Source organism: Podarcis raffonei, chromosome 11, assembly GCF_027172205.1.
Source record: "Podarcis raffonei isolate rPodRaf1 chromosome 11, rPodRaf1.pri, whole genome shotgun sequence".
NCBI classification, from domain to species: domain Eukaryota; kingdom Metazoa; phylum Chordata; class Lepidosauria; order Squamata; family Lacertidae; genus Podarcis; species Podarcis raffonei.
In genome coordinates this window covers 31,991,583-32,019,203 of record NC_070612.1, presented here as the reverse complement: position 1 = coordinate 32,019,203, position 27,621 = coordinate 31,991,583, and the positions used below count along the sequence as shown (strand labels likewise).

Sequence of the window (27,621 nt, the reverse complement as noted above, 5' to 3'; positions counted from 1 at the left end):
GGGGGCTTAACCTAAAATGTATGTTGTATACAAAGTACACATTTGAGAAAAACGGTGTCCAAACTTTTAGTGTTTTACTCAGATCAAGTTTTAACAGGAAACATTACTTTACTTTTTCTTTCAGCTGCATACAGCAAAAGTTTAGAAAATAATGATTTTAAGTTAATCAACTCAAGCCGTATTTTGGATTAGCGTACCCTGGTTACTACATACATAGCACAAGAAGACTGAATGCTCATTTCTGCAACTGCACTCTGAGTTACAAACAGCTTGACAGAATCAAGAGCACATCCTCTGTGCAGCAGGGTTCACATTTCCTCTACTGTGGCAAAGTTTTCTATACTTCTTTAGCAAATGGAATATCTGTTTGGGAAATATGCCTTTTCTGAAATGGGGCCGCAGAAAATCCTGTTGCACGGTTATTTGCAAGGAAGCTCCACTGAACTCAGAGGCATTTACTACTGAACAAACAGCCATTTGTTTGAGCGAACACCTCATGTAAATGCTCCCTTTCTAAAAATGCTTTTAGCATCAACAATGGTCGTGAAAAATCAGGAACATCCAAAGCACAAGGTTGAAGCCTGAACACCAATTTCCCCTTCCCCTTGTCTCTGTTGCTGTTGGAGCCTTTAAGAACTGCACCAGAATATGAGAGTGTGGAGGAGCAGGAGACAGCATCAGCCGAAATCTGTTTGCTATTTCCTGCTTGGCTCTTTTTAGGAACTAGCTGCTAGTTAATATTATTTATTAATACTGTACCTGACCACACTGGAAAGTTTTATCAGATCTGACTCTGATTTATTATATATTTTTTAAAAACTGATAAATAACATTGATTTAGATGTGTTTAAATGGTTGATATTTAATAATGAATTTAAAATGTCAGGCAGATTTGTATTATTTATATATAGCCTAGGGAGCAACAAGCAGCTCCCAATTTTACAGTCCACACAAGGTACTCATATGGGGAAAGAAATCTTAAACTGTGAGCGACCTTCTGGGAGCCAGAGGGGGGTGGAGCCAATCACAAAAGTGGGCTGAGCAAAGGTTGTGACTCCTACCTTTGTGTGACATTTTACACTCCAGCCATGCAAATAGCAGAGACTTCCACATTCCCAAATACATACACTTCTCTCCATCCTTTCACGAAGGCAACAGGCATTATCACAGTTACAGAACACATTCCAGCCAATCGAAAGCATTCAAGAGGGTGGCCTCTGAGAGATGGTATTGTCTGGAGATAGTCCCAAGGGCCAAACAGAAAGTACTAGAGGGCCACATTTGGGCCTTGGATTCCCTGACCCTGTCTTAGATGTACGACAATGCCAGCCATTAAAATAAATTTAAAATCCTAAAATATTTCTACTGTCAAATATTTGTACTGTTAAATTAGATAATTTAACTTGGACCTGGCTACTTGCAAGGCAAAAAAACAGTAGAACCAAAGTTCATTAAGGCTTAAACAAATTGAAAGCTATGCAGTTGCCCTACATACCAAAGTCCTTGGTATCAAGGAGTCTGCTGTCTTAATACAGTTCAATTATTCCACATTTTGCATCATGTTTTCAGCAGCTACTCGCAGAGAACGTAACATCTGGCATGCTGAAATGCATTTTAAGACACACATGAAACATGGTCTTCCCAACAGGACAAACGAATGAAGGAAACTTAAATTGCTTCCATCTCAGAAAGTTGATAATGGTATGCATGATATTAGGGAAGAGCAAAACATTTTTTCACATGCAAATAGCCCCAAACCATTCCAGGGTATTCCTTTAAACAAATGGAATGTGAGGAAACCCCATCATCATAAATCCAAGTGGCAGCAACTGTGATTATTGCAGTGTCTGGAAGACATGCATTCACAACCACATCCACAATCACAGCATTGGCAGTACATCTGTGCCTTGCATGATTTTCCACTTCTTTTCCTCATGTCGGGGGGGGGGGACGGCATTTGAAGCGCAATCTTATTCAGAAGTAAACCCCTTTGATTTCAGTGGGGCTTACTCCCAGGTAAGTGGGCATAATTTTGTGACCTAGGTCAGTTGATATTTTAACTTACCTAATTATAACAGGCATTTAAATTGAAAACGGTAGAATTCCTTGGGGAATATTCATTCAGGTATGTGAGCTTCACCAGGCACTAGAATGCACGTCATTAAAGTGAATTTTATTGGGCCAACTTAAGTTTGAAAGAGCTTTGCAAGATTGTTTTCTTGCTTTATAAGAGCCAAAGTCTAATCAGCACTAGTGAAAAAGTAAAAAGTGATCTGAAATGAGTAGGTCAATGATGAAAGCTTTTCCACTGCTCCTCTCCAGTCTGTGACTAACCTGGATAGGTCACTCTATGATGGACTAAAACAATCCATACTCCAGCACTGCTACTGGCTTTTCTTCAGTAGCAATATTCAACTCTCTTTCTACGGTAAGGCGATATCCATGCCTTGCTTTTTCTAAATCTGACCCCCTAGAATGGACAGAAACATATGTAATAATTACGGTGGTACCTCGATTTAAGAAGTTAATTCGTTCTGGAGGTCTGTTCTTAACCTGAAACTGTTCTTAACCTGAAGCACCACTTTAGCTAATGGGGCCTCCCGCTGCTGCCACGTGATTTCTGTTCTCATCCTGAAGCAAGTTCTTAACCCGAGGTAATATTTCTGGGTTAGCGGAGTCTGTAACCTGAAACGTATGTAACCTGAAGCATCTGTAACCCGAGGTACCACTGTACTATGTAAGTTCTTAAATGATTGCCTGTTTTAATTTCTTTGATTCTTTTAGTGCTTGATTTTTGTATTGGGTGGTGGAGGTTATTTATTGGTAATTATTTATTGTTTTCATTCTTTTTGTCCCTTCTGCAGTAGCATTGGGCAAGAAATTAAAATAATGCTCCATCTAATGCAGGGGTAGTTAACCTTTTTATACCTACTGCCCACTAATGCATCTTTCTTGATGGTAATTGCTCGATGGAACAAGGATTCAGGTTGTGCTGTAGAACCCCCTACTGCCCACCTAGAATCCTGAAACGCCCACTGGCAGGCAGTGGGACCAGGTTGACAACCTGCAATGCTTCACCATGTCAAGTGACACAAGATATCCACAAAGGAATGCCTCCTTGTGCAACCATCAGCTCTGCAAGATAGGAAAGCTTGATTCACAGCTTGATCCCCACAAAAATGCAACATTCAGCTTTCAATTGGGTAGCCCATTCTCCACTCTTCTCTTGCCCTTTCAATCAAGCACTCTCTCTGACAATGTCATGACAATGCTGACTAGCTACAGAAACTTTTGACTCGGCTCCCATACAAAGATTTATCCACTAGGGTATCTGCACCATTGCCCATCCCCTCCAAGGTTTTTGCAACAAGGAAGTAGCAGGTGACATCACAAGATCACACAGTGAGTCAACAAGTAAGTAATGAAGGGGAAAATTGTATTTTGGACAAATACAAACCTGGGTGGAGATTACCGTCCAAGATGAACGACTTAAATATTTTTTTTTCAGTTTACAAAGTTGATACAATTCATGGGTGCTGTCTCGTTACCACAGCAATGCACAGTCTGTTTACTTTAAATATTACAGCTTAAGAACATTTTTAGAAAGAGTTTTCCCCCCTGCACAATCGAGCCAAAGGGAACACAAAAGGCTAAATGCGTGAAGAATTAGTGAGATCCAAAATGAACTTCAGCCAATCCCACAAGCTTTCAGGACGAAAAAGCTGAACTGCAGCTGTTCTAGCTTAATGCAGGGATATATTGACCAACATGTTTCCGCTATCATTTTCCCAACTTAAAAAGAAAAGAAAAAGAGTAGCAATATGCAGGATGCAGGCTGTAAAACAGTAAATAGTGGGGAGCATCAGAAACATTTTAAAAAATGTATACCCAAGGTAGAATCAACAGTTATTTCTTTCAGTTAATTTGTAAAGGGTTGTTGGCAAAGTGCAGGAGTGGGGGGAGAAAAGAGGAAATCTGGTTCAAGGAGCAGGAAATGGAAGCAAGGAGTTTGGAAAAAACAGGGATGAAATTAAAAGTTTCAATTTCAAACTTTTAGACAATGCAATGTTAAGGCACACTATATTACATGTGTAGTTTCTCTTTGCATTGGCGGCTTTTATTTATTGCTCACTTGCTTGCCTCTACCCTTCTCAGACAGCAGCCAAGTTAGCCTTGGAGCAGGAGACAAGACTATAGCCCTGGCTCCTTCCTATGGCCAGGCCCACACATCCTTCTGTTTTCGCTCAGGAATATCACAAACACTAGCTTTCTTGATCAGCTGCAGCCAGGGGTTTAGGAAGGGGGTGCAGGCCGTCCCGGCTGTCATCCTGAAGGGGGTGACATTCAGTGTGCCCGCACCGCCCGTGACTCCCCCAAGCCCAGCGAGCAGCAAAGCTGTAGGCTTGGGAGTCGGGGAGCGCCGAATGTCACCCCCACTTCAGCCCGAAGAGGGGGTGACATTCAGCACAGCCCCCCCCCGCCAAGATCGGCCCAAGATGACTTTCCATGGTAAGAAGCATTGCAAGGTATTAGAATACAAAACATCAACATGCATTTGAATCTGTGTCCCGCCCCCGTCACCTTGCAACATACGTGAGGTTACATTGTATGTGATTTCAGATTTATAGGCAATCCCTGCAATCAAAACAACCTGGAACTGCTTTCCGCATGAATACCCCTACCTTTCTGAAGCTGGTGCACTAGGAAAACCCAGTGTGGGAAGAGCTTTTAAGCTTTCCGCCTTGTGTGCATTTAATTTGTGAAATTTCAGCTGGTTGGCTGCCAAGCACACAAAGCTGAAATCATGCAAGTTAAATGCGTGCAATGCAAGTTGTCTGTGTATTTATTCAGATGTAACCCTCAGAATGCAGGTGGCGCTCTAGACTACACCACTGAGCCTAGGGCTTGCTGATCGGTAGGTCGGTGGTTCGAATCCCCGTGATGGGATGAGCTCCTGTTGTTCGCTCCCAGCTCCTGCCCACCTAGTAGTTCGAAAGCACGTCAAGTGCAAGTAGATAAATAGGTACCGATCCAGCGGGAAGGTAAACGCCGTTTCCGTGCGCTGCTCTGGTTCGCCAGAAGCGGCTTAGTCATGCTGGCCACATGACCCGGAAGCTGTCTGCAGATAAACGCTGGCTCCCTCGGCCTATAAAGCGAGATGAGCACCGCAATCCCAGAGTCGTCCACGACTGGACCTTATGGTCAGGGGTACCTTTACCTTTTAACCCTCAGAAAAATGAAAATAAGCCAATTTCAGTTTTGCCTATTAATGCATGCATATGTTAACCAAAGCAGAGGTGAGTAACCTGTTTCCCTCTGGATGTTGCTGGGCTTACGTGCTCCATCATCCTTGACCATTAGGAGTCCAACAACATTAGAAGAACCACAAGTTTCCTACTCTTGAATTGCAGAAAAAACTTGTTTTAGTATATTTAACCTTGTTCACAGACTCAGCACTCTTTTTTGTTTATTTGTTTATCTCTTTATGTACAAAATGTATATATACCATGATTGTATCCTGAATTAATTTACAAATGTTTCAACAGAGATCTTCAAATAAGAACAAATTGCTCTTTTTCAAGCACAAGTCTGAGGCTCTGTTTCTTCCCCTTCACTTCCATTTCAATGAATTAGTCATGCTTTATCAGCTTGCCCTCATAGGACATTCAAGGACAGGACATCTTGTTATCAAGGCCATAACATTGTGAAATCCTAAAGTCAACATATATGAATAAACTTTTTTGTTTCATCATCCAAATCAGACTCAAGTTCCTCTTCCAAAGTGCCAAGGTTCGTAAGAAGGCATAACGAGAGATTAGAAACCTTTGGAAAGATCCCCACTGCTATCCCTAGACTTTGATCCATGGTCTGTAATATTTTCTCAAGCAGAGAAAGTAATAAAAGTTCTGATAAACTGCAAGAAGTTCTGTTTAACTATGACTGCTCTCATGATACTTGAGCATGGAGTTTTTACTGTGCCAAGCACTTCCACTGGGCTCATGAAAGCATGATCTTGCTCTCTGGTCGTAGGTGTCTAAAATAAGTTTCCAGAAATGAAAAAGTCACCGAGTTCACAACGCAGTAAGAACCGCTAGAAAACATGACTATTTGGTATATAAATTATTTGGCACCCAATATATTCCTTTGCAGGATGCTGTTATAACAAGAGCAAACTTCTGGCCTCTGTACTTCCAAGTAGCATATTCAGTATCACATCCACAATAACCTTTAATCCAATCACATTTCTTCATCTAACATGTTAATGGTTAGTTCATTCATGATAATGTCCTAGTTCACACATCACATGAAGCCATAGTTTAAACCAGGGGTCTGCAACCTTTACGACAAAAAGAGCCACTTGGACCCGTTTCCGAAGAAAAAAAACTGGGAGCCGCAAAACTCGTCATTATAAAAATAACTTTTTTGTCACTTTTTTATTATTTCTTTGTTTGACCCCTCAGAATTACTCCTCCTCATAGAAATCAATGTTAAATTAACAAGTTACCTTTTTGTGTGTGTGTGTGTTCTTCACTCCCCTTCAAAACAGTGACCAGCGTACATGCCCCTTACAATTTAGTGGGCGGGCGGGAAGGTGACGTCGGGACGGTGCGTGACAAACGCACGCACCGCTCCCATGCGACGTCACAGCCAGTACAGCGCCCGCCACAGTGGGGAGTGTCGGGGCGCACAATGCGCCTCCTTCCCTCGCTAGTATCCGCCCCGGAGCCGCGGCAAAGGTGTAAAAGAGCCATATGCGGCTCCGGAGCCGCGGGTTGCCGACCCCTGCTTTAAACAATGGTTTAAAGTGATGAGCAAACTGGGCCAATTACACACAGCACTATTGCCTTCAGGCAGGTTTCAGTTCCATTTTCTCAAGGATGCCTATTTCCCCCCCCCCCCCCCAGATAGGGAGAGGTGCAACATTCAATAATGAACCTGAAATATGCTTTCGTTCCCTGCTCCTTGCGAGACATGGAACTCCTGAATTATGAATTTGCATGCTGTCGTGGACTGGCTGGCTGCAGAGGAGTGATGGGAGGCAGCAGCTGGGGAACCCACCAAGGGAATGCTCAGGGGAAGAAGGCTCAGAGTCAGGATACTGGTGGTGGGACAATGATGCATGCTCAGAAGGAGCCCCGTCAGCCCCTGCCAGTGCAAGCTGGAGCTGAGGAGAGTTCTAGTCCAAAGCAGCTGGAAAGTGTGAGGTTGACAAAGGCTACTAAAAGTGGTCTTCATTATTTATTAAGATTATTTCCATCCCTCCTTTCCACTAAAATTAATACTTTTACTGAAACATGTTTTACCACATGGGAAATGAATGAACAGTATTGAGTTTCCTTTTGCATTCCCTTATAACATGTAGTTTTAATACACATGGACCTCTTCACATAACTGCTTCCAACCTTGAAACACTGTTGGCATTTGTCTGTCTCAAGAGACAATGGAGTGCACCTCTGAAGGTGAAGTCAAACCACTGGAGAATTCCAGGACCTGCTGTGGCTGCAGACCAGTAACTCATAACTGCTGCCTCTCATGTAGTTTTTGCTGCAGTAGCAGAACCAAAGTGACCTCTCCAGGATTCAAGCCTGAGCAGCGTATATGAAAGTCCTTAGGCTGCCCAGGTAACAAGACCCCCTTCCCCCTCAGCCTTGCTGATGTGGTTCAAAGGAAAGGAAAGCAATACATTTGGCACCAGCTTGGCTGCAGGAGTTACCAGAAGGAAGCATATAATGCGCCATCCAACTACCTTAGGGACTGTGCTCCGGATTTGTGTAGGGTTTACACCTTTGCCTTTTTCCCCCTCACAAAGATATATTGCATGGCAGCGGAGGTTTCAAAGCAGAGTTTTCCTTTTCCTAGATGGGCTACCGTCTGAGGTTGCCCCTCATTTCCTTCTACACCTCATGCAGAAACTGCATTCTTGACTGTTGGACCCACTATTGGCCTTGTCCACTCAATCCACTTGAGCCTGTCTTCCCTAACTCATTGAATGTTTGAGATCCATCAGCTACCCCTGGTATAGGAGGCCAGGCAAAGCCGTTCCTGAGGTGTGGCCGCTGGCTCCAAACTCACACAGGCAATAATTATGTGAGTCATCCAGTTTGCCCCCACTCTCTGCTTTTGGCACACAACCAGCTGACCGAAGTTTGTTTTACCTTAGAGGAGAGTGTGCTATTTTGTGGTGTACATTAGGAACATGCCTATGGACAGAAAGGCTAGGACTGAATCAAAGGACAGAACTTCTCTGTTTCTTACACTACTAATGGCTGGGACCCTGAAAAAATGTAAGAAAAAAATTATCCGCATGGCTGGGCCCAACACTTTAGACCTGTGAGCAAATTTTGGTCAAAGTATTTTTGTGTAAGGGTGGGGGGGTCATATTTAAAAAGACTCCATGATTTCTGGTCAAACTCCATCAATACTAAACCAAGCTATTGTTCCTAAAAGGTGGAGTCCATATGACATTATTTGCACAGATGTCTATCCCTTAAGTGTATGCTTCTAAGTAATACCAGAACAAGAATACAACTATCAACCTATTTTGTAAAAAGTGAGTATCATGCAGAAAGGACCTTTGGTAATCAAGGGCTTGTGGACATCATGCATGACCAGACTTTCCTTGCCCCCACTATTATGAATTGGTTTCAAAACTCCTCTTTATTTTAAAGTAGTTTTCAACGTGGGAGGTTCCCTTTGCAGGGTGGGGGAGACTCTAGCCAGACATTTTTCTGGATCACAGCCATTACCACTGGAAAACTACAATGAAATTTTATACCAGCAGGTTGTGAGAAACGCAGAGCTGAACAACAAGGACCGGTATTAAGCCGATACAAGCATTCGCGGATGACAATTACTTCCGTTTTATTTTTCCTTAAGTGCTTTAATGTTTTGGCCACTGTCCAAACTATAAAATCTGATATGAGTAAGTCCTCTGCCCAAAACTTCTTTAGCAGCCCAGCCCCCCCTCGCCAACTTAGAAAACTATTGTGCGGGGGGCGGGGGGGGGGAATTAGAGGAGATTCAAGCAAATGTACACTTAATTTCTATCCTGGCAATGTACTTGCTACATACTTGTTGTCCTTGTTGTCTATCTCTAGGAGGTGGCCTTGATTAAAGCTCATTGTTCAGGAAACTAAATACATGTGTTTCTAGATAGCATAAATATACTGCAATGACTAAACAACATTTGAGGAACACATGCAGCACTGGAACCATGCCAGGCACAAACCTTTGTGCTTAAAATGTTATACAAATACTGTCTGGCACGTCTGATTTAAATTACATGGCAATTAAAATCCACAAGCTTTCAATATCCCTGGGTTTAACCCGTCATGGCTATCATCACTACTCTAAAGGCAGCATTAGCCCTAAAGGTCTTCTTCTGGTCACAGATGACTATGAATTTCCTTGCCTGGTTATGATCAAGCATTTAAAAAAAGATTACTTAACAAATAGAAAGATCTCCACCTTGGATGTTTCCCTTCGGTTTAGTTTCTGGTTCTTAAGCACAGAAAGTGAACACCACAACCATGTAAGGTAACTGGGATTGAGACCGCAAGCACACCTTTAAGTTCCACCAGCAAAGCAACGTGGGACATTGCAACTGTGCCAGATATGGGTAAAGTGGGAGCAGACACAGAGAGAAGCCATGTTGTAGCAGTGCAAAAATACAATCCCAAAGCATAATACTAAGGGAAAACATATTATCACCAGATGCCAACAAAGGGCCATAGCCCAAAGAGATACCACAGAGAGCAGGCAGACACACACAAATGGCAATGCCACGCTATCTACCAACCATGAAAAAAAGCTGACAAGTTTTGATATGGACTTATCCCTCTGATACCCACATTTACACGAACACCACATAATTCTCTGGCAACATCTGCTTCGCATAAAGAGCCAATGAACTGTCTCTGCTGCCATGTGTTGGTGTAGCAACAGCACTCAGCAAGCACCAACAGAATAGCATGAAGTTTGCCCCCCTCTCCATATTGGAGGGATCCTAGCAAGCGCTTTCTCAAGAACTTAGCTAATTGCTTACATACTCCTCAAAACTATATTTCTCTCTCTCTCTCCATATAAATTTTATGCTCCGAGTTCAAAATATTCATTATTTTCGTATCATCATACAAAAATGGTTTTTTATGAGGAGTATGAATAATGTTTGCTAGTTTAAGTTTCATATCAACAGCTGTTAAATCTTTAGGAAATTATCTGGCTAGGAGTGCTTTTTCCCATCTGTCTGATAAGTCAGAAGGCCAGATGCAAAGAAGAGTTGCAAACTTAACATAAAAGCTTTTGTTGAAAAAGAATGAACTTCAACCCCATAGACAAAACCTGCAACAAGTGGACCAAACACCATAGCTAAGAGATTAGAGCTAGAAGACTGGGGAAGCTGGATTGAAAAAATATTCTTGGTCACATATGCCACCTAAACATAAAAGCCAGGTCCAGAAACACCAAACACCAAAAATTCCCAAGCTATAAACCGGATCCTTCAATAAATAATAACCACAACCAGAAGTTCAACTGGCCACAAATCACTAACATCTCAGTCATATCTAGAGTGAGCTCGTCCACAGGTGTTCATCTAACCCATTACTGATGCCAGATACCAGATTCACTGAACCACCATCTCACTAAGAGCCACATATTTCTGAAACTGAACTCCAAATCCCTGTCCAGTAAATTGTCCAGTAGATATTAAACAGTGAAAGACAAAATGCATAGCTTTGAGATGGAGCGATAGTCTCTTTGTATTAAGTTCTGGAACTTGCTCAACAGATAAGTGGAAACATTACAAAACAGTGCTCCCTGCTTCCAACTTTGTCAGGTGATTCAGAAAAGTCTGTGGTCAATGACCTTCCCACAGCAGTGTCAATGATGCTTACTGGGATGGTGCAGGGGATGGGCAGGGACACAATTGCAAAGGTTGTCGCCCAGTTCAACCAGATCAGCTTCTGCCACCAAAACAGATAAAAAGTCAAAGTGAAATGAGATCTGATAATTAGCCCTATCCAATAATTAGCTTCATCCAAAGAAGCCTGTAGTTGACACACTACTATTCATTATCTAAGTAAAGATAAAAGTAAAAGACCCCTGGATGGTCAAGTCCAGTCAAAGGAGACTATGGGGTGCGGCACTCATCTCGCTTCAGGCCGAGGGAGCTGGCGTTTGTCCACAGACAGCTTTCCAGGTCATGTGGCCAGCATGACTAAACCGCTTCTGGCGCAATGGAACACTGTGACAGAAACCAGAGCGCATGGAAATGCCGTTTACCTTCCCACTGCAGTGGTACCTATTTATCTACTTGCACTCGTATGCTTTTGAAATGCTAGGTTGGCAGAAGCTGGGACACAGCAATGGAAGCTCACCCCGTCACATGGATTCAAATTGCTGACCTTCCGATAGGCAACCCCAAGAGGCTCAGTGGTTTAGACCACAGCACCACAGCACCCTAACATTCATTATATAACTGTGCCCATGAATGGAATTACTGGATTGTTAATGAGGAATTCCTGAAAAATGATATATGGAAGGCTTTAGGGGAGGTTTTACATTTAACTTCTTTCAGTGATATAAAACAGCAACAACATAGCCCTATTGCAAACACTGTTGAGGCTATTGCACCCTTCATCACCCACTAGCTAAGCCATGTAGGATAGCTGGCTCATATGCATACTTGGGTACAGAAGGGAGGAAAAACCCTGTAAACCAGAAAAAAGTTTTGACAGCAAATTGGACTCTACTCATGCATCTGAAGAGCTAGAAAATTAGTCCCTGGATCTGAGAATGAAATGGATTTGTCCTGAACACCACCTTGATAAGACTTATATTAATTATTCATGGAAAACACCAGGTTTTTAATGAGGATTGTAATTGTCATTTCCCAGTTGTAGAGGTGGTTGATATTTGACAATATTCCCAGGACATTATATGCTGGGCCATGCCTATGTACATAGAATCAGGGCCATTTGTTTAATTTAAATCTCATTCTAGTAATGGGAGTCAGAGTTCCAGCTATCAGGAGATTCCTCTGAGTCTTCTTATGAACAAGGTATAGCTTCTCTGGGAATCCAACAAATGGCTACGAAACAAAATATCACTGGTGTAAAACAGTTTTCTTAGATTAGAAATATAGTAATTACTCTTGAAAAGTTTTTAACAGTTTAGGTAGGTAAACAAGATGAACCACAATGTTAATTTACTTCTTCACATGACGGATATTTCATTTATGAAATCTCACTACAAAACATTATGATGGCCACCAGTTTAGATGTTTTTGCAATACAGTACTAGCTAATAACTGTACAAATTTACAAAGGATGGGTCCATCAATGGCTGTAAAGATAAGGCTTGAAGTGCTGCCATAATTTTTGGACTTGAAGCTTGCAGTATACAAGTATTTCAAGAAGCAGCCACTGGAGAAGAGATTTGGATACAACATGGTGAGGAGGAGAATTTTACCCTGCACCTCCACCTTAGAAGCTGCTGTTAGCTGCAGAGACAAAAATGCTAAGGTTCAGGAACTGACACTGCTAACCAGAACTGTGGGGAATTTAAATCAGAGATTTGGCAGAGGGGCAAAGAGCAAAACCGTCTACAGTATAGTGTGGCCAGAATCCAAATAGTCCTGGAATGACTTTTAGGATACAAAAAGACCCTGCATACTATTCTCTCTTTAGTAGGTGCCTTCTTAAACAGCAGCAGCAGCAAGCAACAAGCATGGCACTGATTCAAAACTGCCCCCCACCCTTTTATCATTCTCTGTCCCACAGGGCTTCCCTAGACTCCCATGTTTGTAAGCAAAAAAATTAAGTTCTTTTTGAATCCAGCCATAAATATCATAAATATGACAAAATACCCTGTTAACTGTTCCAGTTTCCCTGCTTCTGTTAACTGTTCCGGTTACCCAGCCATGCCCTTGCCAACCGTACTCCATTCCAGTCGTCTTTCTACCTGATTTCTGATCCCCTAGACCCCACAGTCAGCATCTGGTGGCCACTGAGCATGCTCACTGCACAATGGGCTGTTAGGGGGAATTTGCTTTAGAGATTCACTTCCTCTTCCCCATACATATGCACATCTGGGCTCCCCCAAACATGCTGGGTTCCTCAGAGCTTGCACATGGGTGGTCCCGTTTTTGTTACATATGCATTGGCACTCAAGCCTGACTATCAGAAATAGAAACATTGAGGATTTAATTTTTTGTGCAACCAATAAATTTAAACATTTGCCTTTATGAATGTGAAATGGCAGAAATTCACAGTTTGAGCCTGCAGCTGTTTCCATAGTATCTAATAGGGCATGAGTTCCTTCTCTGAAGATGCAGAACACTGGCAAAGGCAAATTGTAGGAAAAACATTTTACGTCCTGTAGGTTTATATTTTTTAAAAAATTAACAATATGAATGATGTGGCAGAGCAGTCACGATGCACTTGATATTCCATAATCATCTCTTTCTTCTCTTTCTCTCTTCCTCCCTCTGTGGAAACCAAGTCTTGTCACCACCCCATGATTTAAAGATTTTCCTCATGACAAGAAGTTATTTTAACTCAGCTGAACAAGAAAATGTAAACACTGACTTGAAATATCAAGAGCTATAATGCCCAGCATGCATCCCAAAACAGGAAAGCACAACTCAGAGCCTTTGGGTCCTTGACATTACCATATGGGAAACTCTGAAATGCACACAAATTCTAGTTGGTGATGGTGCAGAGGGATATGTGAAAATATACACATGCATATAAGGTGATGCTTTAATCCATTTGAAAATTAAAATTATCCTTCTGTCCTGTGACCTGTATTTTAAGAACACGCTACGAAAAAGATGGACAAGCTGAAACAAATTATGTGGGTTTCTTTCTTCAGCCTAGTAAATCATGTCGTTTTCCGCATGCTGACAGAACTTCATTGACTAAAATTTTAGCAATGTTCTTAGGCGGGGGTGGAGGCAGAAAGAAAATACAATACTTGCCACCTTATTATACAGAAAGGTTTGCTAGCCCTCAAATGCTGCTTATCAAGAGGTCTTTAATCAATTTAATTGCCACCTCCAATGAGAAAGTCTTGCAGGAGTCCCATTTATTTGTTATATGCAGAGAGTTCCTAGCTGAAGTACTTGGAAAGATTTACTTCCAAGTGGTCACCTACTTAGATCAAACAGTAAATCACTGACTCTTGTTATGGTGTTTGTTTAGGTGGCAGCAGTTTAGCTGGCCGAGCCTCAATGGCCCCTTACTGAGTTCTCAGTGTGTGTGGCCCATTTTGCTCTGCAGCTGCTTTGACACACAAGCCCTACTGTGTACCAAGCCTATTGTTATTTTAATGCAATTCTCAACAGTCTAGTTTGCCCTTACCAGTCTAAGAGCGTTTCCAAAGAGCAGCATGTTAAAAACTCTTAAGACAAAAGACAGCTGTCTTAAGAGGCAAAGTCATTAATAATTGGTATTATATAATTTAGTGGCTTCAGATGCAACTAATACAGATCTCTAGTATTTTCTGGTATACGAAAGCCTCATGTCCTTTGACTGAAAGTTCAGTGGACTTAGAACAAAGCATTTCACAGAAACAGAGGCAGTGTTATATACTTGTTCTACTTCTTCATAACATAGTTTAAACCACACAATAATTGATTTGAACATTACTTTTGGCTATCAAACTATTATGAAGTTGTAACATTCTGTCTACAGTATAGTAAATCCTTTTCTTCCATGGGAAGAATAATTATTGGTAGCAACTGCAACCTTTATTAATTCTCTACATTGCACATTAATATCATCTTCTGACAAACATCAAATACAATTTCACAGCATCCCACATATATCTAGGATATCATAATCAGAAAGGCAAAGGAAGTTTTCTTTTGCTCTATTCATTAAAGTCAAAGAATTAGTATTCTTATTTATTGAAGTTATATACCGCCCTATACCCAATACAGTGGTACCTCGGGTCACATACGCTTCAGGTTACAGACTACGCTAACCCAGAAATAATACCTCGGGTTAAGAACTTTGCTTCGGGATGAGAACAGAAATCGTGCTCCGGCAGTGCGGCGACAGCAGGAGGCCCCATTAGCTAAAGTGGTGCTTCAGGTTAAGTACAGTTTCAGGTTAAGTACGGACCTCCGAAACGAATTAAATACTTAACCCGAGGTACCACTGTAGTCTCAGGGTGGTTCACAGAACAAAATCAAAATATAAAACCACAAAACAGGAACCCCCAATTCCTAATCTATTTGAGTCTCATAATGCAAAAAATTAAACTGCCAAAAAAGAAATAAGTTCTATTGGTGCAGCTGTTGGAGATGTAGATTTGAATGTGACTCCAATTGCACATCTCAGTGGGCCCAGTGTTGAAATCAACACTCACAAGGCATTGAAGATCAAATTTTAGGAGGACTAGCTTGTATTGTGAATTGACTCAAATGAATTGTACTTCACTAAAACATCATTGCTTGGAAGATTTTTCATGTCTGCCCCATGTGTGGGCTAGCTGTCACAGAATTATAAATTTCTAGGATGCAAAACACCTAATTAGGTCATGAAATGCATTTCAATGCCAATGCAAGACTGCTTCAAGGCGTAGATTTTCCAATGCTTTGTCTAGTTTATTGCAGAATGACTCAAACTAAACTACCACTATTTCCTCCAGCAAGTATTTCCAAAGACATACAGATTTTGCCAACTGTACATGTTCCCCAGTCAACAGCCCTTATTTTCCTTTCCTTTATTTTAACTTATTACATCTAATATAGTAGATAAAATTAACTGGGTTACCTTGAAATTTTCAGCTAAAGGAGGCCCATACTATGTTATGCTCCCCAGACCCCCTTCCTGATTAGTATCGTTATGAAAATTATCCACATGCTTAGCGGGTTAACTTTTAACAACCCATCACTATTATCCATCCCGTTATGAAAAATGTTAACACTTCAAAAGCACAGATAATGCCACTGGTTAATGTCATCACCACTATACAAGACTGTCCGCCTCAATCATTTCCTTATCTAAATCCCCATCGAGCCATGAAGCTGACTGGGTGGCCTTGGGCAAGCCACTGGGTTGTCATGAAGATAACACACACAAATGACAGAATGCAAATGTGATGAGTAAAAAATAAAATACAAATTAGGTTTTTAAAAAAATTGTTACCCTGGCTTCTCATTCTTGAACACATTTATGTGGAAGCATGGCCTATTTTTATTTCAACTCTGACCAGTGCTGTCCCTGGACCAGGGGAGCTTAAACACAGTAATTCTGGCACAGTTGAAGACAGGAGGGAGACCCTGTTAGTATATCACATCTCTGCTCTGCAACTGGTTGACAATTTTCAACCAAGCCAGGTTCAAGGTCTTGCCATTCATATATAAAGCCCTTAACAGTATGGGACCAGTTTACTTGTGGGATCGTCTTATCCCATATATGCTCACTTGACTGCTTCAATTTTTGAAACTGGTATTGTTTCAGGTGCCAAATAATAGAAATCAATATTTTAGTCTAGCAGCACCTACACTTTGGAAGTCCCTGCCTAATGACATCAGGCAAACGCCTTCGCAGTACTCTCTCATGGTTGCTCAAAACATTTTTGTTTAGGAAAGCCTTTCCAGACATATAGAAGTTACATGTGTTTTAATCTTGTTTTCAGCTTATTGTTGGTTCCAATTATTTGTGAACGTTTTTAAAAATATCTCTGTGACTGTCCTTTACTGAAAATGTTATATGTTATTGTACATGGGTTTGAGGCTTTATTACAATCAAGTGAGAGATAAATTTTGTTGAAATAAATAAATAAATAAAGTCAACAGGACTTATTTCCAATGATGTACACTAAAGAGTGCAGCCTGATCTTATTGCAGTTTTCATGCAATAGGCTTGATGAGCACAGCTTCCCTGGTCTGGTCTGCTTGCCTGGTAAGCCACCTTTTGGAACCTACATGGTTCAGTGAGACTAGAACTATGGAAATAGAACTACAGAAAGGAATCTCAGTAGGGACAAATATCAGATTCTGCACTTAGGTTTGAAGAACCAGCTGCACAAATATAAGATGGGAGACACCTGGATTGCCACTACTACATGTGGAAAGGATCTAGGGAGTCTTAGAAGACCCCAAGCTTAACATGAGTCCAGAGCGTGATGCAGCAGGAAAAAAGCTAATGCTATTCTAGGCTGCATCAACAGAAGTAAATTGTCCTGATTAAGGGGACAGTATACTTTATTCTTCCTTGGTCAGACCACACCTGGAGTACTGTGTCCAGTTCTGGGCACCACACTTTAGGAAGGATATGGACAAACTGGAATGTGTGCAGAAGAGGGCGACCAAGATGATCATAGGTCTGGAAACCAAGCTTTATGAGGAACAGTGAAGGGAATTTGATAAGTTTTTCCTGGTAAAGAGACAGAGGAGAAAGGATAGCTATCTTCAAATATCTAAAGGGCTGTTACATGAAGGATGGAGCAAGCTTGTTTTCTCCTGCTCCAGAGGACAGGACCCAAACCAATGACCTCAAGTTACAAGAAAGTAAATTCTGACTAAACATCAGAAAGAACTTTCTGACAGTAAGAGCTGTTGAACAGTGGAACAGACTCCCATGAGAGGTGGTGGACTGAGGCCATCTATCATGGATGCTTTAGTTAAGATTTCTGTATTGCAGGGGATTGGACTAGATGACCCTCAATGTCCCTTCAAACTCTACAATTCTATGGTGCAGATAGGTAGTTATTTCCTCAAAAAAAGTGCCCATTTCCCCTGAAACAAACATGTATAAGTTTTCCAACATAAAAGTGGAAAGCATAGGGCACTGCTGGGAAGGACAAATAGAAGATGGTAAAACGGCAGATCTTTCTCTCTCTCATAAATATCCACAGGTACCACATTGGTGTCTATGGCCTAAGCAGTTGTTTTTAAGTAAAATAATTAGTTGAAGCATTAAGGGACAAAACTACATAACATTAACATCATGTGTAGCTTTGAGTGTGAGTTATTGAAGAAATGTAAGTGACTAAAATCCATATAAAAGGTTTACCACCAGGTCTGAAAAAAATTAGAGATCTGGTAAGCCTCTGTTTACCTCATGTGATAAATATTTTTATTTATCAATGCTAGTAACTTACAAGAAACTTCTGTCGTTTTTCAAATCACGCCAGATAGTCTAAAGTGGTAAAGCAATAAATTAAATTAAATTCATTCAAATTATGTTCCCAAGAGGAGGGTAAATACAAAGCTACATTATAATTTAAGCCGTTCCCATAGCTTTCATTGTTGTTGCCTTCATCAGACTATACAGCCTTTTACTCCTTGGGATTCAGACAATAACTCAAACTTAATGTAAGTTTAACAAAATGATTTCTTGCTTTACTTAAATTTTGGAATCAAAAAGTCAAAGAAATCCTTATACTGATTAAAAACAACCTCACAGATCTTACCCATTACAGAATTATTGAAAAATAAAGTTTAAGGAATTGCTGTGCAGTGTCCACTATATTACTGAAGATTAATGGTCTACTATACTGAAACTCTCTTGGGAAAACCATAATGTAACAATTCTTAATAAAGCAATACTTACAGAAACATCTTTCAGATTCTTTTCATAAGAAAAATTGAGGCACTCTCCATCCACTCCTCCTTTAGAAATATCAAAATTGTATTTGTCTGCCAGTCCTCCTTCAAATAACAACACTTTTTTAAGTTCTCCAATGTATTTCTCTCGCTCCATTTCCATGTCAGCAGCTTCCTTGGAAATATCTTCCTCAGGCACTGTTGGAAGATTCCATACACATTTTTGTCACAATGCAGTTTCTTACAGGATTTCTTCAAAGTACAGAATAAGGCAAGACATGGTTGGTTTTATATTCCATCCCTTATCACATTCTGTAATTTATCAAACACTTTATAGGTCAATTTATTGCTGCTGACTGCTGAAGCAAGTAATTAAAAATCACCACAATGATTCAAAAGTTTCTAAAGCTAAAGAAATATGAACTGCCTGATGATATCCAGGTAAGGCACACATAAACCCACTAAAATAAAATGGTTTAGGTGCACATAACTCTGCAAGGATTATAGCCTGAAATCCAGGATTCGAACCAAACCTCACAGGATTAGAGGACCTTTCTAGAGAGCTCAGTAGTATTTGAATCAGCTCTCCTCTTTAATGCTCCTTATCTTCTGCTTTTTAACCTTTACAACTCAATTTAGTTTTTGCTCACCCCATCTGAAGTTACTCTATGATTTCAAAGCCCATTTCACAATCCTATGTTAAGGAAAGCATCAAACCAAAACATGTGGATGATTTTAAGAGTAAACAAGTACGCACTTTGGCATTGGTCTTGATAGTGTAAGCTCAACATTTCTACTTAGAAGTAAACACTATGGGCTTAGTAAACATATGCCTGGGATCAGATAATTTGATATCTCCCTTTTATATTCCACTGCAATGTATTTTAATGTTATTATTCAATTATTTTTTGTGCTCCTTTTCTTTCTTAACTCTTACACTCAACCAAATTCACAATGGTTTAGTTCAACAGGTCTTCCAACACCAGCATGTACCGCCACCCAGATTTCAACACTAATCCATTTAAGAGCCACCCTGCACATTTATTGATCCTTGTAGTGAGCCATTTCTCCATGGTGACACCCTGCACATTCCATTAATATGTATCGCCCCTCTTCTTAATGACTAGGAGTCAGGGCCAGTATCAGCACCCAACACCCTTGGGCAACTGCTGAGGCCTCAGCCCCACAGCAGAGTCGAGTGCCAGTATCTGGTCCAAGCTCCCCTTTAAAACATCTCACCTGACAGACGGATCAACTGCCATATTAATTCCCCAGCTCAGACATCTAGCTGTCAAATTCATCTCATATAATACTCCTATATAGCAGGGGTGGCCAACTCCCAAGAGACTGCAATCTACTCACAGAATTAAAACTGGCAGTGATCTACCCCCATTTTTGGGGTTCAGGTCAAAGTTGTTGAGCGTTTTTAATGGAGGAGGAGAGCCACATTTTTGGGGAGTTCAAAGTTTAGCTGTTGGCCATTTTTAGGGAGAAAGGGGGACAGCCACTCACCAACAGATCGCTGGGGAAACAAACAGCCTCACTAAACTCTGTACAGTGGTACCTCGGGTTAAGTACTTAATTCGTTCCGGAGGTCCGTTCTTAACCTGAAACTGTTCTTAACCTGAAGCACCACTTTAGCTAATGGGGCCTCCTGCTGCTGCCGCGCCACCGGAGCACGATTTCTGTTCTCATCCTGAAGCAAAGTTCTTAACCTGAGGTATTATTTCTGGGTTAGCGGAGTCTGTAACCTGAAGCGTATGTAACCTGAAACGTATGTAACCCGAGGTACCACTGTATTCCATATTCCGTTCTGCAGATTGTGCAACAATGGAGGATGGAGCTTTACCAGCGCTAAGGAAAGGGACCCAACGAACCTCCCGGGGGTCTACCAGTAGATTGCGATCAACCTGTTGGACATCCCTGCTATATAGCATCACTCTGGGGCATTGTGGGAAATTGTAATGGTGGTTAGACTGAGCTGCCAAGTGCTGTTTGTAATACAGCGGCCAGGTAAACCCAACAGGGCCAATTGACAAATGAAGAGGCTCCCCAAAGGATGCATTGTCCAAAGTGTTAGAAACTGAGATACGAAAGCAAGGAGCTAAATGGCACCTTAAACCTAGGCTATGGGTACAACAACAGAATGTCTAGAAGTGCTTTTAAATAACAAGAATACAAAACTGAAAATGAACGAACTGCAGCTAAAATATTATGTTCATTTTTCATATGGTCTAGTTCTTCCCATGCCCACCCCCTAATATTCTTAAGAGGGTCTCTTCTCCAGTCTTCAGGGAATAACTGGAAGTGGGGAGGCAGAAAAAAGTTCTCCTTTCCTTCCACTCTGCAGTTTTAATCTGAAATCTTAGGCGCAGTACTGTGCCCAGAGCTCAAAAATTGCTCATGCTAATGAAATTCCCTGTCACAAAATGCGCCTAGAACAATGGGAGTTTTGAACACTGTTTGTCCAGGGCCATCTGACACTTGGTAAAAATTTCTGTTTCAATAAGCATCCATAGTTGTTATGGAAATTTTCAATGGCTAAGTATTAATTAGGAAGATTAAATTCGTTTGTTTTATGTACGTAAATTTGCTTTTTTTCTTTCTTTTTTCTGTATTTTCTTCTTTCTTAATTGTTTTTTCTTTAATGTTCTTTTTGTAGTATGAGATTGTAAATTCTTTGTAAATTCTTTGTAAAAGTGTGTAATTTAAATTAATAAAGATTATTTTTTTAAAAGGAAATTTTCAATGGCATCTGTAATTCCCACAACAGTTTTGCAGAGTAATACTACAGAGTACAATCAAGCATGAAAAGGAACCATGGGAAAATGGCTCACAATGAAAATCAGATAATGTGTAGATTATTGATGTCCATTAATCATTGGGAGGGTGACAAGCATTAGGATTTAGCAACTTGCACCCACCCAAGTATGATGATCACCAGAACAATTGCTTCCCACACTTGGGAGCACAAAACAGGCATAAAGAAAGGACCCGCAAACAGACTTACTTTACATACACATATGTGTAATACTCTTCCTGCCAACAAGCTCTACAAGGTCACTTCAAATACTCGACATTTTGTAAACCACTTAATCTCTAAAGCTATATATGCAGAACAATCATTTATATCCAGGCATGAACCAATAAGACATTTGAGATTTCTCTTCTGTGTCACCCCATGAGTCAAGCCACTGCTCAGTTTAAAAGGAGATTGCCCTGCCAACTCTGGGTAATTCAGTGATGAAAACCTAAAAAGAACACCATGGCTCTTCCTCAGTTTCCCTAAACACACTAGTTCCATTGGACTGCAACCTGAATGGAACAATGGCAGAAGTGATCATTAGGAAATTGGTTGGTTGCCTGTTCTGGACAGGGTTGCATGCTTTCTGAAAGGTTTGCAGTATGTGGCTGCTCATGGATCCATCTGTGTTGTTGGAGGCTCGGGTAGCTGCAGTGGCTAGAAGTGCCTCCAACCACCTACTGTCCTGATCCCCTGGCCTACCTAGTGGCAAGTCAGTATATAAAGTCCAAAGCTCAAAGACCAGGGGTCAAGCCACACAAGCAAGGTCCAAGGTCCAGAAATGCAGTCCAGGGTCAATCCAAGTAACCAAATCTGAAGTCCAACGGTCAGGATACAGTCCAGAGTCAAATCCAAGGTGCAGTCCAACAGCATCCAAGTCAAGGTCTACCAACATGGGCAGCTGAATAGACGCTGCCTCTCAGCTCTGCTTCCCTTTTGTACTTTGCATGTTGATTGCAGTATCTGGACGATGAGGCATGTGATCCTCACCGGTTCCAAGCCTCCTCCAACTGCGAAATCACACACCTCCTCCCAGAACTAGTGAGCCTCACCTGGCGAGCTAGGAAGATGGGTCATGGGCACTTGCCTGCCTTAGCTTCCTTGAGTGGCACTTCCGCTGCTCCCTATGCCTCAGAGCCTGCCAAGTTCATGGAGACAGTGGCTTCTCTGCCTCTGGTGATGGGTCCTGCTGCTCTGGTTCTGGTGCACTGACTCCCATCCCCCTCGCCATCCTCCACTATCCTGTGAGTATTTCCTTCCCTATTCCTTGCTTGCCCTGATGTGTCCCAATCTTGGCTATGCCCCTCACTAGGATCCGCTTCCTCCTCCCCATCATCTTACCAGTTCATGACACCTACTGCTGGTACACCAACCATGGGTGTTCTTCAACAGGGGTAGCGTGACTGTAGTGTATCATGGATTGGCAAGCAATGCACTCTATGTAGGGCTACCCTTGAACTTGTCTCAACAGCAAAATGCTGTGGCCAGACTGTACCATCAGCACTGTGATCAGACTACCATCAGCACAAAACTGTAGTACTTAAACTCTTGCATTGACCATCTATATGGCACCAGGTCAAGTTCAAGATTCTGGTATTAATTTACAAGACCCTTAACAACTTTGGTCCAGGATACCTTAAGGCCCACTTGATACCTTATATCCCTGGCTGGCTGCTGAGGTTTTCAGGAAAGTCACTGTTTGTGGCTTAGCCTTATAGTTCAACACTATAAGTTCTGAAGTTTTGCTTATGCATTTGAGGCCTGACTATGAAGAATCTGGGGAAAGTCTCATTTCACATGTACCATTCTGTGCACTTGTTGCAGAAAAGTGAGACAGAAATCCTTGAAATAAATAATTACATAAATAAATAGCATCTGATCATACATCACCTTTCCCAGTCCAAGCTGATAGGCCATCACTGAGTACTACATCAAAACCGGCGCCCAAATCTTTTTGCCACGCTATCTGAAGAAAATAAGTTGTGCCTGGATCAGAAACAGGGCAGATGCGAACAACTTTCTTCTCCATTGTTCTCCAAAAGGCTGTTTAGGAAAATTGAGAGATTGAGGGGGGGGGGGGCGGAGAGAAACAATATATAACTTAAATCTATTCCCAGTTCAATGAAGAGAAACAAAATATGAAATTGGCAAGCTATGCTAACCGCAGCCCTGTGAATTAATACAGATAATGTTTCAATTTCTCTATGGGACCAAATAATTTAAGCTTCCTTTATTTGTCCTGTAGGAATTTAAAATCTAATACACAAAACCTGCATGGCCTCCATAACCTGAAAGAGACTGTACTATACTTTAGAATAAATATTCAAGTGGGGTGGGAGTACTAAATATAGTTGACTTGAGCCAACAAGTAGAGGAAGAGGGACCTTTGTGTCAGGATTCTTACCTCTCCCAAAGCTAAGCACAACTATACACATGTGCGCAAACCCATAGGCAGTGGTCACTGCTGTTCACATGCATCCCTGGATCTAAGTCAACAAAGCCTTCTGCTCTTGAGCAATGGAGAAGTTCAGCTCCAAAGGTTAACTTAGAAAACAGCTGCATTGTAATAAAAAGAAAAAGAAAAAAGTGAGGAGCAATTCACTTAAAATAATGCTGAGGGGACCTAAAGACTATAACCATAACAAAAATCACAACTGGAACTCATCAATTGGAAAAGCATGTTTGAATTCTAAGTGAAAAATCAGTCTTCTACTCTTGATTGAGCATGAATACCCAGAGTAACCAATGCAAAGCTTAAAAGGCTTCTAGTAATTACACATAAGTTCCTTGTTTATTTCATTTATTTAAAAGTTTTTTATCAACTAAAGAAGCAGTGTAGATAAAGGGGCAAATGGGGGGGGGAGCTTTTGATAGAAGATTATGGTTAAGCAAAGAAACACCCAAGATAATTTGACACAACCCACCCTGCACGAATTCACCACACCAGCTCATTTCAGGCCTGTCAGAAACTAATCTAGGCTACAGAATGCAATGATATAATCTTCAGTGCATGCCAAACCTAGAGGCATCTGTAGATCAGGTCCCCTCTCTCATTCCACAGAGACATCAAGGATCTGATTCACTGTGGAAGTCACAGTTTGCACTGGGATGCCGATGATGCAGGTGGCCTTAGAGCCTGCAGGGCCCAGACAGTATGGGGGCAGGACGGAGGGGGAATACAAACTTGTAACACAGGTCCCCTTCAGTGCACATCATCCACATTACAACCATATTTCAGCATTTGTTCCTAAAACACCCAGTAGCCTATTGTAATGCTTGTGAATTCTTCTGAAAATGTTTAAATAAACAATTAAAAACAGTTTGCTTCTATTTGTTACTGAAAGAAAAACACACATTAAAAACATCACGAGTTCTTAAAAGCAGCTTTTGCAAATTTCTGATATGACAGCCAATTGAATAATAACTGTTGGGATTTTACTTTTACAACAAGATCACTGTTTAATTAAAGCAGACTGTTAAAACCCAAATATTTTCTAGCACTACCTCATTTAGATGCTATTGTAAATAAGACCCATTTTTAATCCTATGATAAGCATCTCTCAGCCAGTAATAGCCAGATCGGGAGGAGTATCCTGGAATGCCTTTAAAGATTCAATAAAGCTGCTTCTGTAGTCTGAAGATACTTGCCATCTCTGGAAAATTAAAGCACTCAGTCTCTATGTCCCTTCATTAATACAAAGAAACGCTTTAGGGAAACTGATTGATTATAGCAACAGGAAAGCCAGCATTTTTTTCCTAAGGGTTTGAAGAATTATATTACATATCAACACCTCACCATATAACTGCTAAGGAAGAAAGATTGGCTTGCAGGTGGGAAGCACAGAGTTCCACCCCAATTTGTACATCACTGGCTGTATTGAAAGCATCAGACAGTTGACGATTGAGCTGCTCCTCTTTAGTACTTTGTGTCTTTTAGTGTTGGCATCTATGATCTTTATTAGGCAATGCTTCCTTCTGGGTAAGAATCAGCTGTTGGCTGGCATGTAATTAGTTGGAGTCTACTCCACAAACAATGACAGTCCACATTCCTGATGAATAAACAAGACACTTTTTAAAAAATTAGTAGACAAATGATTTTGTACACTGCTTTGGACAGCACTCAGGCACAATACAGAAGCCAATTTTTAGGTTTCCTTCACTGTTCCACAGAGTGTCATTTATACTTCGACTCCAGCTTTTTCTTTCTGGCTTACACAACTGTCTTTTGAGAGAGTGATTGAGGGAGAAAGGTTGCAGCAGCAGGTGTCTCAAACCTCCGCTATTATACTTTTGGAACATGCAGATCTAAAAGAAAAAATATTACAATTCTTGAACAATTACATTTACAGCTTGATCCTGTCCGCAAGGCACAAAGCCTTAGCTGATCTTGTTTCAAGAAACACATGAGCAGTGGTGGAGGCTTGTCCGTAAGGGCTGCCCGTTAGCCCCAGTCTGCCTCAACCAACCCCCATCTGCCTGTCCACTTACTTGCAACCAATGTACAGAGCACTTCTAACTAGCTTTCTCCACAGCTCATTTTGCCCTGGGAGGAAAAGGAGCAAAGCTGTGCCCCTCTCATTGGCTTATCAAACGAGGCTTCCTTCTGCTAGCCTTAGAGCTTGGGCCTGGCTGGGAACTCTTGTGGATCAGGGCAAAGAAACACATCTTGACTCCCCTCTACAGTTTGGTCCCTCCTTGTAAACCAATATTTCAACCCAATGCCAAAAAAAATCTGCCAACTTTTCTGGTCTATTCTGTATGACAGCAGAGCGTTTCCATGCCAAAATGTGCTGTGTCCTCATTATTCTGCGTGGTACCTCTGGTCAAGAACTTAATTCGTTCCAGAGGTCTGTTCTTAACCTGAAACCATTCTTAACCTGAGATACCACTTTAGCTAATGGGGCCTCCCACTGCCACCACACTGCCAGCGCATGATTTCTGTTCTCATCCTGAGGTAAAGTTCTTAACCCGAGGTTAACAGAGTCTGTAACCTGAAATGTCTGTAACCTGAGGTGTTTGTAACCCGAGGTACTATTGTAATTATTTTTGAAGCAGCAGGCAAAATTCTTGCAAACCTTCTATCACACAGGAGCCCCACAACCATTTACTCATTCCTGCAGTCAGGATGCTTGAAAAAAGACTGTTTTCCCATCACTCCTGAGGGAATTCATAGCAAGAATCTCTGTTACAGTTGCTATTGTGGCGTGCACACATGCACACACACACCATCTACCCCAAAAACTATTCTCTACAGGTACTCCCTGACCACCATCAGTCAAACAGCGTGCCTCCTTCCATCTTAGAAGAGCAGAACTCTACCCAATAGGATGTTCACAGTCCTACCTCCACACAGCAATGAAGAGCAAGGAAAGCAATGTCCCACTGGGACTAATGCTAGCTGGGACTGGAGGAAGTACTAGCAAACCTAGGGAATCATTAGTTCTTTGATCCCAATGCTGACTGCATCTCCTTTCTAAAAGGCAGGAGATTCAGCTGAACGACATGCTGTTGCTGAGTTATGGGCTCAGTAGAAGAGAAGCCAGGCAGAAGATTTGCGTATGTCCTAGGTGGCAAGGAAACATGAGCATCTCAAACTTGCAAGTCAAGTCTTTAAAGTTTTAATTTGCTTTTACAGGTTAAATTTATATGAACAGAAATGGTCACTGATGGCTGCAACAAAACAAAGCAATGCTTAAGCTAGCTTTCTGGAACTTAGCTAATGTAAACCAGAACAAGTCATGGTACTCTTGACTTTATGGAAGAATAGCCATTGCTATGTTCCTCCCATCAAGCTAAAAACTCAGAAAATATATAATTAAGCAGTAACTTGTTTATCTCATAACTAATCAGCTATGATTTCTTCTTGTTAGAACAATATAACATTGGATTGCATCCAGCGTTAGTTCTACTTAGAGTAACCCTATTGAAATTAATAGGCATGACTAACTTTGGCACAATTAATAGGCACAACCAACTCTGAGCAAACCTTACTTAAACATAACCTATTATGGGTTGCTACTGTATTTTTTTAAAAACCATAAGCACTTTATAGTTCTGTTGACTTCAAAATAAGTTTTCATAAGATGATTACATTTTTCAAGCTGAAATCAATGGAACTGGAATTTCACTAACTCTGGCTGGATCGTGCCATGATTTTTAAAACCATGTTCAAATGTGAGCTGCATCAGACACACAGCTTGATCCACAAAGCAAACAAATGAAATGAACTTTGGGGGGGGGGAGTGCAATGAGCCCA

The 27,621-nt window shown here is 41.2% G+C and overlaps 1 protein-coding gene across 6 annotated transcripts in view; it reads right to left on the bottom strand.

The window, feature by feature from the left end:
* XRCC4 (X-ray repair cross complementing 4) overlaps nt 1–27,621 on the bottom strand; it is a 101,758-nt gene that overhangs the window by 69,499 nt on the left and 4,638 nt on the right. For 3 of the 6 annotated variants that reach the window (XM_053407653.1, XM_053407655.1, XM_053407656.1), the window contains exons 2-4: nt 23,770–23,921; nt 23,256–23,408; nt 18,570–18,760 (exon numbers count right to left, since the gene is read on the bottom strand). In XM_053407653.1, the coding sequence (XP_053263628.1) occupies nt 18,570–18,760; nt 23,256–23,408; nt 23,770–23,800 (375 nt within the window). In that variant the 5' untranslated portion in view covers nt 23,801–23,921. Of the gene's footprint in view, nt 1–18,569; nt 18,761–23,255; nt 23,409–23,769; nt 23,922–25,161; nt 25,415–27,621 lie in introns of all 6 variants that reach the window. The other 3 variants (XM_053407654.1, XM_053407659.1, XM_053407658.1) reach the window with 3 other exon arrangements.